The sequence below is a fragment of the Abramis brama genome (assembly GCF_963993115.1).
Source record: "Abramis brama genome assembly, chromosome: 2".
NCBI lineage: Eukaryota > Metazoa > Chordata > Actinopteri > Cypriniformes > Leuciscidae > Abramis > Abramis brama.
In genome coordinates this window covers 17,525,170-17,540,375 of record NC_139964.1, presented here as the reverse complement: position 1 = coordinate 17,540,375, position 15,206 = coordinate 17,525,170, and the positions used below count along the sequence as shown (strand labels likewise).

At 36.7% G+C, this 15,206-nt stretch overlaps 1 protein-coding gene across 1 annotated transcript in view; it reads right to left on the bottom strand.

The window, feature by feature from the left end:
* Window positions 1–15,206, bottom strand: part of LOC311077782 (hemicentin-1-like) — a 147,466-nt gene that overhangs the window by 96,110 nt on the left and 36,150 nt on the right. The window contains exons 2-6 of the mRNA XM_084106397.1: window positions 10,344–10,487; window positions 10,110–10,177; window positions 9,940–9,978; window positions 3,851–3,907; window positions 2,134–2,514 (exon numbers count right to left, since the gene is read on the bottom strand). Coding sequence (XP_083962523.1) covers window positions 2,134–2,514; window positions 3,851–3,907; window positions 9,940–9,978; window positions 10,110–10,128 — 496 coding nt within the window. The 5' untranslated portion in view covers window positions 10,129–10,177; window positions 10,344–10,487. The remainder of the gene's footprint in view (window positions 1–2,133; window positions 2,515–3,850; window positions 3,908–9,939; window positions 9,979–10,109; window positions 10,178–10,343; window positions 10,488–15,206) is intronic.

Sequence of the window (15,206 nt, the reverse complement as noted above, 5' to 3'; positions counted from 1 at the left end):
GGGGGTGGGGGGGGGGGTGGGTTGGTGTCTGCGGGATGGTATTCTATGATATTAGACTGCGTAGCCATATAGGTGATAGGTGCGTTATACATTCGACATATGGGGAGAGTTGTGGAAGGTCAATATATAGCAGCAAAGACTACAGAATATTTCGTTCTGTATTGACAGGTGCAATATTTGAAAATCTATCATATTTTTTTACAATTAGGCTACGTTTATATCTGCATGTATGTCAAAACTTAAACTTTCAAACATCAAAATGTCATTTATTAATGTTTTCATGTCAAAATGACATAAACATCTTTTCCTATTCTATTTTGCCTGGAAACGCTTCCAACACGCTTGCGTGTCGCTTGGAAAAATAGGCGTCAGTTCTATTTCTAGCATGCACGCGTTTTCGAGCCACGCCTGAGACGCGTGTTTCACGTAGTAGGCAGTGTGCAAGCTCTAACCTGTTAACATGGGAGGGAGCCGAAATAAAAACGGACACGCCTCAACCTCCGCAGACAGTTTTTAATGTTTATCAGACAATAACTACTCAAGATTTTACTTTAGTATAATTTTCGGGACAATTAGGGCCAAATTCGGGATTCGGGGCAACAGTTTAGATTTCGGGACTGTCCCGAATTTTTCGGGACGTCTGGTCACCCTACTCACATACACACACACACACACGCACTCACACACACACACACACACACACACTCGCACATACACACAACACACACACACACACACACTCGCTCACTCACTCACTCGCTCACTCAACGTCGTCGTGGAGGACCGTTAAAAAATTAAACATGCTAGTCTTTTTGTCGAGGGCTGCGCCGCAGGGAGCTGGAAACCCTGAAGGAAGATTTGGCGAATGCAAAATTTATGTATTGTACGCTATACTGAAGAGGGGGAGAAAAAAAATCTAAAAAATCGATTTTTTGAAAATATGAATCGATTTGACCTACCATCTCGATTTTTAAATCAAATCTATTTTTTCCCAGCCCTAGTGTGTGTGTGCTCTCCGCTGTGTGTGTGTGTGTGTGCTCTCCGCTGTGTGTGTGTGTTCTCCAATGTGTTTGTGTGTGTGTGTGTGTGCTCTCCGCTGTGTGTGTGTGTGCTCTTCGCTGTGTGTGTGTGCTGTGTGCTCTCACAGGTATTTGTGTGCAAGTGTGTGTGTGCTCTATGTCGTGTGTGTGCACTGTGCTCTCCGCTGTGCTGTGTGTGTGCTCTCCATTGTGTGTGTGTGTGTGCTCTCCATTGTGTGTGTGTGTGTGCTCTCCATTGTGTGTGTGTGTGTGCTCTCCGCTGTGTGTGAAACACTGAACACCATCAAGGTGACATCAAATTTCTGTTGAAGTTTTTTTTTTGGTTTATTTAAATTAGCATATCTTACTTTAATTTAATGTTTTTTGTTCGGTTTTTGTGCGTAGAGAGAAATGCCTCATTCTAAGGTAATAAAACATAACGGTTCATTAAGTAAGGTCTTTATACACCACTGAAAACACTGTTATATTTATGATATTGGATTTCTGTCTGATTTAACAGTCTGATTCACTTCTGTTTAAGTATATGCCTGTGTAGGGACTAATTACATGCTTGATTAGTTGAGTAAAGTGTTCTTTATTTCTATTAAAAGTATATTACAAATTTATTACATGTTTTCGAAACACACAAACCATATACCATAATTATATTTGAGTAAAATGTATATGCTCAGTAATTTCACATGTTGTCTTCAATTAATTAACAAATATTACTTAGCTATACTTTGTACATATTGTATACTATAATGTATTTTACTGGTCGAGTAAGTATTTTATTCTGACACACGCACACATCTATGGTACAGAGCAGCGTTTCCCAAAAGCATGTAGAGACCATTGGTGTCAGTTGTTCGATGCTTCTGGGAAATGCAGCCCTGATCTGTAGCCTACATACATTAGATTAGAAAACACTCAGAAAATAAGCCAATAGAGACACAGTGTGTAACATTACCAGGTGAGATGGTGTGAGATGGTGTGACAGTTGTAGGGCTGGTGTTAATGCTGCCAGTGTCTGAAAGTTTGGATGAATAGTGATTAATGAACAGAGACACAAATATCATGAGTGTGTAGAAAGAGCTCATGTGAATATAATTACCTGCACAGTATGCTGAACAGTAACCAGTTGTTCTAACCAGCTCATAGACATAATAATCGTCTGGACAGGCTTTGACTTTAATGGGAAAAGACCCGTGAGCGCAGCAGTAACTCCCATCATTACCGCAGACATCTCGAGTGACGACTCCATCTGTTACTGTTGGGTGTCCACCACGTATCCACAGTGCGGCATCAGTGCCACAGCTGAACGGAGCAACACACGTGTCTGGGATATGAGCGCTAGTGTTGTTAATGAAGAGACGATACCAGCCGCTCCAGGAGACAGACGTGTCATCACACTTGGAGTTATTGTAATGTAAGCCATGTGTATTATTGATGGATCTCCATGTATCGTTCAGCACAGTGTAGGTGTTGCAGGGGTCTGCAGAGAGATTAACTTATGAAAATATATTAAGAAATTAACAAGTTTCTGAAAAACATGTTTTATTACAAAATGTAACCAAAAGTGCAGCTTTAGACATTACTTTTTCTTCTTTTTCTTCTTCTGCTAATTAAGAGCGATTCATTTCGATCCACAATATTTTCAAATGCATTTATAGGATTATTTAAACATCAATGCGTCTTAAATAAATAAAAAAAAATCTTTTAAATTGGAAGTAAACATGTTACATACCAGTATAATCATGTACATATTATTATTATTATTACTACTTTTTAAGATTTTATTTCCAGTTTCTTGGTCTAAAAATGACCATTTCAAAATTACCATTGCCAGGTTTTCAGCGGGAATCCATAAACTAATATTAAAGTAACAATCTGACATTCAGTTTCCTCAATATTTCATATGCAAATAATGAAAAAAAAAAAAACTAAATGATTTGACTTAAACAGCAGTATTTTATTTTACAGAAAATAAGTGATTTTCTCCACAGACAGAGATCTGTCGTTCACTCAGGGCCCACATATTAAAAATGGTCGGGTTTAAGTCGGGCTCGTGCTCATAATTACAGTGAACGTGTCGGGTCGGGCCGGGCTCGGACACAACGTGCTCGGGCTCAGGTTGGGTCGGGCTTGATTTTTTGGGCCCGATTTAAGCTCTAATCTAAACCTCTGTTAATTCTCACTAAGATCATCTGACAGCAATAGTCAAAGTAATTATGTCTAAATGAGACCATAAATGATGCTGAAAATATGTCCACAATGGCCACATCTGAACTAGTTTTAACCTTGTACGAAGGTTCGATGAGCGTCTAGATATCGGATGTGCAGAACACGTCATAAAAACTTTCATTCTGGCTCCTCAGTGGACGTCTTTTCAATGTCCGACTTTTGTGACAAAGACGTTGAAAAGACGTGTTTTGGACATCATTTTGCTTAGTGGGGAGGCTTCTCGTTCGTCCTCTCTGCTCACATGCTCTGAAAATAGTAGCGCTGTAGCACTACTCTATTTTGATTTGATAAGCGTTTAACAAATCTGATTCTGTTCAGAACTGAATGAAGAATAAGATATTCATAATAATATTTAATATTTTAATATAGGCCTATTTCCTGTCCAATTTTTGTGTGTTACTTTATTTCATCTACTGACAGTTATGCTTCAATAAAACCTTGTTTTTTTAGGTTGGTTGAAATCAGTTTAATCAGTAATCTTAAATAATTTATTTCATTTCAACATTTCAACCAGTTATTGTAGATGTTTCCACATGAAGTACATTTTCTAAGTTGAACTGACAAAACATTTTTTCAGTGTACATTACCTATTGCAGTCATCACCGGTGAGACAGTTGAAAAGGCCAAGTACAGTCTTAAGACATCTAAAAAATAATTATAAATACAAATGAATCAACATGTTTATGACACAATAAAATAAACATATAAATATAAGTTTGTACTTAAAATAATAGTTCACCCAAAAATGAAAGTTCTGCCATCTTGACTTTTTCTTTCACAGAATATTGTATTGTCTATCCTAGAAATTATTAATCTCACAGATCTTTTCCACTTAATGAAACTCTTAAAGGGGGGGTGAAATGCTCATTTTCACTCAATCTCCTGTTAATCTTGAGTACCTATAGAGTAGTATTGCATCCTTCATATCTCCAAAAAGTCTTTAGTTTTATTATATGTATAAAAGAAAGATAGGCTGTACCGAGTCTACGTACTTGCCTCACAGACCTGAGACATATATAGAAAGCTTGAAATGTCTACTTTTAAACAGAACAATTCAAAACGAATGAAAACAGACTGCTCTCTGCTTATGTAATCCGTATGAAATGTGCATTTCTCTCTGGCGCGTTCACTACTGCGAAGATCGCGAGTCAGCATCACTTCATCTTTCCAGCCGACACTAACATAATTATTATTATTTTTTTATTAAACAATTAAAATGTCTCCTGATATATTTTACATATTCATAATCATTTATTTTGCCGGTTCGTTGTGACAGCTTTTAGGTGCTTTATTGGGTGCCACCCTTACATGTTACATGAACACATCAGCACCGAAAACATGGAGATTTTTTTTCTTTTGGGGGATGCTGCTAATAAAGATGTGAGTATAGGCATTGGATTCACGTTTATTATTATATTTAAAAAAAATACCCCAGTTTTTATGCCGGTCGTACACAGCAAAAAGTCCAGTGTTAAATTAACTCTCCTGGGAGTTTATATGGCTCCAGAGTCAGTGTTAAAAATATGAGTGTTAAATTAACACTCAAGAGTGTTAAAGTTAATGAGCTCATTAAGTGATTAATTGAGTGATGATTGAGCATTATTGAAGACACCTGATGTTAACAAGCAGAATCACCAAAGGAGAAAATCGATTTTTTTAAGACACCGTTATGGTGATCAGTGTTTGCTTTAGTTGGGCTCTTGACCCATAAACTGTAAACATTAGATTATCTTTGGCTGTTGTATCTGAGTTATAACTGCCAGATGAACAAAGAGAAAGTTGATCAGGTTTTGTTGGTTATGTTTTGACAATCATAATTTCACCTGAATCACTGAACTCATTTAGAGTCTAATCACTGACTTAAATGTATATTGTTGATTGTGATTCTACAGCATAAGGTCTTTTTTCTAACTAGTCTAAAGGATTTCTTAAAAGTTGTTCTGATAAAACAAAATCTTTATTTTAGGCACACACAGACATCAAGAATCAGTGTATGAATCTCAACTATGGTGACAAACAGAATATTCAATTAGGAAAAGGAAATTAGTAAGATAATTCAAATATGCATTGCATTTACAATTCTGTGAAAACAGGGGGTGCTGCAGAATCCGTGTATCATTCGTTCAATCGTTTTTTTGATTTAATATTGAAAGTAGAAAAATGAGAAAACAGTTCCTTTTTCGATTTTTCATTTTTTCCAAAAAAACGAAAAACAAGAATTCAGCTTGATTTTTCGTTTTTCGTTCTGAGGTAGCAAAATTTATAAACAGCTGGAAAATTCGATTTCTACACGTGGGCGGGAATGAAACGCCCCTTTCCTCTGATTTGTCAGCCGAAGATCAAACTGTCCCGTCATCAGTTCTTCCTCAGTTCTGCACTGCAGAATAAGAGTCCTCCGTTGTGTGGATTCTTAACGCGTTTATTGCAACTACATTTAATCTTTTTTTCATCAAACAACCAGACTAACGAATGGTTCGACACAACCCGTACTGGGGAATAAACTAGACAGGGCTTTCTTCTGTGTAGATATAAATTCACCTTACTTATGCTTTGCATCAGCTCGGTATGCAGGGTAAATGACGGCTGTTAGCCTAACATGGTCGCCCTCGATCGCCCAGTAATTTTTTTTTTTTATAATAAATCAATTATGAAGATATAAATCAATATAATTAGTTGTAAATTAAATATTTTTAACACTTATAGAAAAAGAAAGAATAATGCATTGACTATAAGCCTAGGCTATATTAACATAAACGCATGAACTGTCATTCAGACTGACTATCTAACAACCGGAGAACAGAGAACAACATATTAAAATACATACTCTTCTGAGTTTTATAATGTAGGCCTTGTGTTTTATGAAAATTTATTAATTTATATCTCAAAGATGTGCGCAGTGCACCGGGTCATGTTGAGAGGGAAACCAACGCATTTTATTATTAGCCTATTCAGAAAAAGACTGGTAAATAAAATACAACATTAACATTATAAACACTATTAATAACACATAGGCTATGTCTATGCGTATTTTACTTCCCCTTACCATTACTTCCCCTTTGACATTTGCCTATGTCAAATCCTTAAATTAATGGTATTCAGAAAACAACAAGAATAAAAATAAGTAGCCACATATAATAAAAATATAACCTAATAGCCTATTGTGTCCTTCACTGTTAACCCTTGCTGTAAAAAAGGGCCAAATTCTGACAATATTATACCATTTTCCATTAAAACAGTAATATACCGTAGAAAGCAAAACTAGCCTACAGGAATATACTGTGAATTAACAGTGCTCAAAGTCGACACTCAGAGGCTGTTTTCACAATCACACCCTATACCCTCATTCACTATTCCCTACAGTAGTTCACTAATATAGTCCCCTTGACAGAGTGAATGAAAAGAAGTGAGTGAATTGAGAAACTGATGAAAACCTGATAAGCAGAATCACTGAAGGACAGGGAAACAAGAACAGAAAAAAGAGAAACACAAGAACTACAATTGACTACAATTGATTATTTCTTTCATACATGTACAAAAGTTATTGTTGAGAATTAACAGAGATTTAGTTAATAATAAAGTTTGTTGTCACCATGATAGAGATCAGTATTTGCTTTATTTGGTCTCTTGTCCCTGGACTTCTTATCTTTCATCTCTCTCTGACTGCTGTAACAGTGAGTTTATAAAAACACATTTGTTATGGCACGAAAGAGCCAAGAGGACGATGATCAGGTGTTTTGGGCTTTTGTGATGATGTTGCAATCATCCTGGACATGTCTGATTCTCTGATTTTTTCTGTATTTATTCTTTGACTTATTCTTTGACATATATCTGTAAATCTACAACATAAAATCAATACTATAATAAGGTCTTCTGAAGAATATCGTAATCATATAGTGCATTAAAACATTTTTGAATTCCTGCTTGACTCAGACACACACAGACATCAACAATCAGCATATGAATCTCAACAATGGTGACAATCAAAAGTTTCATGTCGCAATGCATGCTGGGTTCAAGGATAATTTAAAACTCCCAGCATGCACTGCTGCATGAATAAAAAAAACATTTGCCACCGTTGTTGAGATTCATGTGCTAAATTGTGATATCTCTGTGTTTCTATAAGACAGTGTAGCTCTGTTTCTCTGGTTATGCATGATGTGTTAAAAAAAATGAATCACTGTAATTTACTGTTATGGTTTAACAGTTGTGCTAATGTAACACTTTTGATTGAGGATGAATTCCTTAGTGAATGAACAGGCAATATGATGATTTTGTCAACATAATCATTATAACCACAATCATTCATAAACTGTGTGTGCACAAGTGTGATTTGCAAAAACACAGCTCACGCAGCAACAGAACCACTAATATTTAGCATCAGCAACCCAACTAAAGCAAACACAGATCTCTATAATGGTAACTTCAAACCAAACATTTTCAATTAAACATCTTAATAACAACTTCTGTAGATGTATGAAATAAAGTCATACTGGTTAATAATAAGTATAATAATGTGTACTGGCTAAAGGGTCAGTTGTAGGTCTTGTGTTTCTCTATTTTCTGTTCTAACAGCAGGTGTTCATCACTAATGCTCAACAATCACTTACATATTCCCTTAATTATCTCACTGCAACACTGTCTCAATGTTACTTTTTACTCGTAGTGTGGATTTCCCTGTGGGGTTGAAAGGGTTAACAGTGTAAGATAAAAAGACACACCCACAAAATGTATTTTAACAGTAATAAACTGAAAGTTATAAAACAGGTATATACTGGCAACACTGTTGCCAGTAGTTTACTGTAAAATGTATTTTGTGGGTCACCATTGTGCAGAAGAGTAGAGCCTGTGCTTCAGTCCAGGAGAAGATCTACAAACATTGATGATATGCTGCATGTTGCTTTATTTAACAGACAGTGACTGTGTAGTTGCTGGTCCAGTGGAAATCTCTTTATTTACAAAAGTTTTGTTGTGGTTTCAAATGAAAGAAGTTCACAGTAATACTTTGCTCACGTTATTAATGCATTATAAACATTTAAATGACAGTTGGTCAATTTAAGGCAGTCGGTTTCTGCAAGTGAAATTAGTTAACTCGAGTTTTAGTGCATTTTTACAGTAAAGAACTGCACAATTAACAGTAAATTACTGGCAACAGTGTTGCCAGTATTTTACTGTAAAAAAACCCGGTAAGGTCTAACAGTGTTTATTATAAACAACATTTAGCCTATTTTAAACGCCAAGCCTAAACAAATTTATTTGAATCGAAACTGAAACTGGCTACCGAAGTTGGTTTCGCGCATCTCTCATTCGGTCCAAAGTTTCCATATTTGCAATGTAACATTTGGATGCTAACTAGTAATGTAAAGAAGGCTTTAAACTTCAGTCGAGTCCCAATATACACGTATAGGCTAAATCATCATCTTCACAGCATGGGAAATGAGTTTGGAATAACTGCTGTGCGGCACAGCCTTTATATTGTACAACAGATTAATTAAATTAAGCAGAATAACTTTTTATATATTTGGTTGACTGTGTTTTATTTTAATAATGAACAGGCTGCGATGTCAAGTTAGCAATGCCAGAAGTGAACTGATAATAGCTTATGTTGTGTGAGCGAGCAATGCGTCGGCGCCATCACTTGGATTTGTTGCTCAGCAGGGGAAATAAATTAATATTCTGTCGTTTAATACTCTGTCATTCGAAACAGTAAAAAAATTATTTTTATTTGTGTACATTCAAAATGACTACAAAATGTCATGCCTTTGAAAAATAAAGAAAACAACATGATTTCTACTTTAGTGCGTCTCAGTCTCCTTGAACATCTTTCTGGCCCACACCAAAAATGAACCAAAATAGAGTGAATAGCCTTCTGACGCGCCTACTTTTCAAAATCAACATTTAGATTTTTTTAAGTAAAATGCATTATATAGTCACTTAGGAATAAAACCCAGCGTGGTTCATGATAAAAAAAAAAAAAACTTTACAGTTCGGAAAATATGAAAATAGCAAACCCCTGGCACTTGATAACTCTGGTCTACAAAGAAGAAAGCCCTGTCTCTATTCCCCAGAATTGGTTGTGTCGAGCCATTCATTAGTCTCGTTGATGGAAAACATGAAAAAGTTGCAATAAACGCGTTAAGAATCCACATAACGGAGGACTCTTATTCTGCAGTGCAGAACTGAGGAAGAACTGATGACGGGACAGTTTGATCTTCGGCTGACAAATCAGAGGAAAGGGGCGTTTCATTCCCGCCCACGTGTAGAAATCGAATTTTCCAGCTGTTTATTAATTTTGCTACCTCAGAACGAAAAACGAAAAATCAAGCTGAATTCTTGTTTTTCGTTTTTTTGGAAAAAATTAAAAATCGAAAAAGGAACTGTTTTCTCATTTTTCTACTTTCAATATTAAATCAAAAAACGATTGAACGAATGATACACGGATTCTGCAGCACCCCCAGCACCCCCACTTCCCGCGTCCCTGCATTATATGACCCCTTTAACTCTAACAACACTGCTTCTGTGTTTATTTGAACACTCTGCTGGTGTTTCCCTTATGAACACTGAGTGATGGTAATTCAACACTGGGGAATTTACTGTGTGAGTGACGTGAAGGATAAACCAGATCTGACTCATTACATCAGCATAGAGACACAAAATAAAAGACTTAGTTTGGACTTACACAGAATAACAGAGATGAGAGGATGAGTTTTTATAAAACCTGAAATATGAAGAAAAAGTCAATAAAAAACAATGGAAGTCTGAGAAAACTACATTTATCATTATGTTCACAGTTCATAAGGTTTTTTTGGGCAATAAGAGCCAACCTTTAAACACAAGAAGAATACTCACCTTTATGAAAGGAAGCCATTGTCAGATTATTTCTGTTTATCCACAAACCAGTTCAGAGGACGAGTTTCCTTTACAGTTAGAGAATAAACAAATTAGCCATTGCACTGACGCATGACTTATAAAAAGCTGTTTTCTCTTTGTTTCAAACACACATTTAAAACATTCCACAGCATTTATGATTTTGATGATGCACAACCTTATGTAAAGGGACTTCTAACGTACTAAGATCAATACCTCTCACCAAAAGTGACCTCTCGGACCTTGAGGAAGAAGAAAACGGCAACACAGACTCCAAAATAAAGGACTCTGATGCTCCTGTATCACGCAAGATTTTTACAGGAAACTTCTCCTCGTTGCCAAGTAGTGAAACAAATCCATCTGAAATAAATGGAAAATAATTAGGCTTCAGTTTACTAAGCACAACATCTGAATTACCAGGCGACACAGCCAAAGCAGCAGGTTTCACAAACGAAAAACGAGCTTTAGCTTTTGACTTCAGCACTGGACAGCTCCCTTTCCAATGACCTTTCCCTTGGCAATAACAGCAAATTTGCTCTGCATCAGACGTTACACTTGAGCGATCCTGATTTACTGGTAGAGGATTAACGTTTGGAGTTTTATTATGGAAAGAAAATGCGTCTCTTTGTCCATTTACTGAACGCACGCGTTCGCCAGAATGAGCTTTATGCGTTAGTTCGTATTCACCTACAAACACAGCAGCATCAGCCTCGTTTGTTGCCTGCTTTTCAGCAATATATATCGCAACACGCTCCGGTAATGTGTTCTTAAATTGCTCTAAGACTATTAAGTCTGTCATGTTATCAACTGTTTGAACATTAGAGGCGACGCACCAGCGTTGGTATTGTAACCGTAAATCTCTCGCAAACTCCACATTGGTTTGATCGAAACGTCTTCGCATACCTCTGAATCGCTGCCGATAGGCTTCTGGAATTAAATCAAATGATCTTAAAACTGATGCCTTTATGATTTCGTAGTCTTTCGCATCATCCACACTGAGAGCGGAGAACGCTCTCTGTGCTTTCCCCGTAAGAGTACACTGCAGCATAAGAGCGCGATGTATATCAGGCCAACCATGCGCGTCTGCCACCTTTTCAAATAACAGGAAAAAAGTGTCGACATCGTTCTCATTAAATGAGGGGAGAAGCCGTAAACTAGTGGAGATATCGAACTTCGAATCCCCTATACCAGAAATTCTCCCTTGTTTTATTAGCTCCAAACGTTCAGCTTCAAGTTCAAGCTTTTGCTGCTCTAGTGCTCGTTTTGCACGTTCATTTTGTTCGTTTAGACGCAACCTGTCCATATGCATTTGATGTTCTAACTTACGATTTTCTAATTGTAAGAGTAACAATTCTTTTTGTTCAGCAAAGGTTAAGTTTTCAGCATGACCTGCACAGCAAAAAGTCCAGTGTTAAATTAACTCTTCTGGGAGTTTATATGGCTCCAGAGTCAGTGTTAAAATATGAGTGTTAAATTAACACTCAAGAGTGTTGAAGTTAATGAGATAATTAAGTGATTCATTGAGTGATAATTGACCAATATTGAAGACACCTGATGTTAACAAGCAGAATCACCAAAGGAGAAAATCAAAATTTTAAGACACCGTTATGGTGATCAGTATTTGTTTTAGTTGGGCTCTTGACCCTTAAATCATTAACTTTAGATTTTCTTTGGCTGTTGTATCTGAGTTATAACTACCAGATGAACAAAGAGAAAGTTGATTAGGTGGTGTTGGTTATGTTTTGACATAATCATAATTCCGCCTGAATCACTGATCTCATTTAGAGTCTAATCTCTGACTTAAATGTATATTATTGATTACAGCAGCCTGTGATTTTACAGCAAATGATTTTCATCATTATCAATATAATACAAAATATTTCTTAAAAATTGTTCTGATAAAAATACTTAGAAAAATGCTTTATTTAGACACACTGACATCAAGAATCAGCCTGTGAATCTCAACAATGGTGACAATAATAAAGCATGTTGCAGTGCATTCTGGGTGCCACCAATCAAAACTCATCCATGGCTCCCATCATGCATTGCGGTATGAATAAATTATGATCTGAATTGTCTTACAAATTTCCTTTTCCTAATTGAATATTCTGTTTGTCACCATAGTTGAGATTCATACACTGATTCTTGATGTCTGTGTGTGCCTGAAAGAAATATTTTGTTTTATCAGAACAACTTTTAAGAAATTAGACTAGTTAGAAAAAAAGATCTTATGCTGTAGAATCACAGTGGTGCTGTAATCAACAATATACATTTAAGTCAGAGATTAGACTCTAAATGAGATCAGTGATTCAGGTGGAATTATGATTATGTCAAAACATAACCAACAAAACCTGAACAACTCTTTGTTCATCTGGCAGTTATAACTCAGATACAACAGCCAAAGATAATCTAATGTTTACAGTTTATGGGTCAAGAGTCCAACTAAAGCAAACACTGATCACCATAATGGCAACTTTACAAATAGATTTTCTCCTTTGGTGATTCTGCTTGCTAACATCAGGTGTCTTCAATAATGCTCAATCATCACTCAATGATTTACTTAATGAGTTCATTAACTTTAACACTCTTGAGTGTTAATTTAACACTCATATTTTAACACTGACTCTGGAGCCATATAAACTCCCAGGAGAGTTAATTTAACACTGGACTTTTTGCTGTGTGAAGTCTGAGAAACTATTTTATCATCATCATCTTCAGATGCATCGGCAGACGCTATCAGTAAACCCTTGGCACACAAGGCTTCATTCACTATACTTTTGATCTCTTTTTTATATCGCTTACTTTTAAGCTCTATTTTATAATGATCAGCAAGTTCTATTAATTGCTCTTTTGTCAATGCATTTAACAAAAACTTCGAGGGTTCCTCTACAAAGGTTTTTACCGGTGACGCCATCCTTCAAACAATGCAGACCGCTATTATTAAGAACTCAAATCAACGTTTCTTATTACAGTCTGTACGATCTGAATGAATTAAACATGAGCCAGGTAGACAGCGATATTTTCAAAAACCATATAACCATTTCTCTTAAGCTTACAAAAAAAACCCATACAATTTAACTAGACACAGATCTTCAAACAGGTCTGCAGTGGGATGGATTAAACACCAAGCCCGCAGGAGTGGCTAAACAACCAGTAATCTGGCGATTTTCCCAATTCCTCGGTAGTGCCCCCGAGACCAATGCTCTAGCCACAGACCTGTTCAAAAACAAAAAAAACACACGACCCAAAAACACGCAACCTACAATGTAAGCACAAAAAGAAAGGTTATGGCTAATTGATTAAATACATATCGCTGAACTTACCCTCCATGTCCAACATTCCCGTGTAGCCTCTGATTACAATAGAAAATCTATTGTCCTGACTCCAAAAATACAACAAACATTCATATTAGTCCCAGAAACGCACAAGGCACAATATATAACGTTTAGGTTTAGCCTACTGTCCGACCGCACAGCTTTTTCCTCGGTTCATATTACTTGCAATCTCCCAAAAAAACAACGCCAGATTTAATAACAGAGACACGCGAGCGAGCATCACATCAGCCTCCGATTACAATAGATTATAGGCAAAATTGTGTTTAGACGAGCCCCCACTTTGTTACTACTGGCTCTCAAATAGTAACAAAAGAGGCAGGAGAAAGTTCGGCAAACAAATGTCTAAGGATTTATTTGTTAACTCAAAAGTTTACATAACCAAGGATCAACTTAAAGCAACAATTCAAACACAAAGCAAAGCCGCTCTCTCCTGCCCTGATGGGAGCCATTATTGAGTTGTGATTGGTGGCAGCCACTGCAACATGCTTTATTATTGTCACCATTGTTGAGATTCACAAGCTGATTATTGATGTCTGTGTTTCTAAATAAATTCATTTGAAAGTCTTTTGATCAGAACAATGTTTATTAAATATTTTGAATTCTAAGTAAAGTACTGATAATCGTAGGTTGAAGAATCACAAAACTGCTTCTAACAAGTTAAACCAAACTATCTCAATAAATTTCATTTTTCAGATCACAGCATGATTATGTCAAAACATAACCAACACTGTCAGATCACACTTTACTTTGTTCATTTAACTGTTGTTTAATAACAGCAGACAAACAGTAAAAATTACAGTAAACATATAAGGGTCAAGAGCCCAACTAAAGCAAACACCCATCGCCATAATGGTAACTTACAATTTGTGATTTTCACCTTCGATGATTCTGCTTGTTAACATCAGGTGTCTTCAATAATGCTCAATAATCACTTAATTAATTACTTAATTATCTCATTAACTTTAACACTCTTGAGTGTTAATTTAACACTCATATTTTAACACTTTACACTCTTGAATGTGGACTCATATACACTCCCAGGAGTGTTAATTTAACACCGCTCCATCTGAAAGCAGATACAAATTATTTATATCACTTTTACTTAGGACATGCTAGCTGGCAACAAAGGATTCCATTCATTATGCTAAGCTAAGCTAGCGCCGACCCTGTCAAACTAAAACAATGCATGCACTGAGACAAAAATGCATTTGCCCACCTATCTAACTGTAGGAAAGAAGGTGAATAAGCCCTATTTCAAAAAACGGTGGAGTGTTCCTTTAACACTGGGGATTTTGCTGTGTAGTAGGCAGGAGGCGATGACCGTTCAGATGAAATGCAGTAGTCAGCAGTAGGTGGTGGGCAGGACACAAGGGACTACAGGTGGGTAGCAGCAGACAATGGGCTTTCTCTTTTCACAGGACAGCATCAGATAACTGAGTGTCACCTTCCTTTCACAGGACAGCGGCAGTCGGAGTGCAGCAACGGATAACAGGATCCCTCTGTTCACAGGACAGCAATGGTGAGTACAGAATCCAGCAGTTAGTAACTGAGTCTTCTTACCACAGGGCAGCGATGGCAGAATACAGTGGCGGATAACAGGTTCTCTATGTTCACAGAACAACCGTGGTGAATACAGAATCCAGCAGTTAACAACTGAGTCTTCTTACCACAGGGCAGCGATGGCAGAATGCAGTGGCGGGTAACAGGTTCTCTATGTTCACATTAATTCTTGGTACCCCACCGG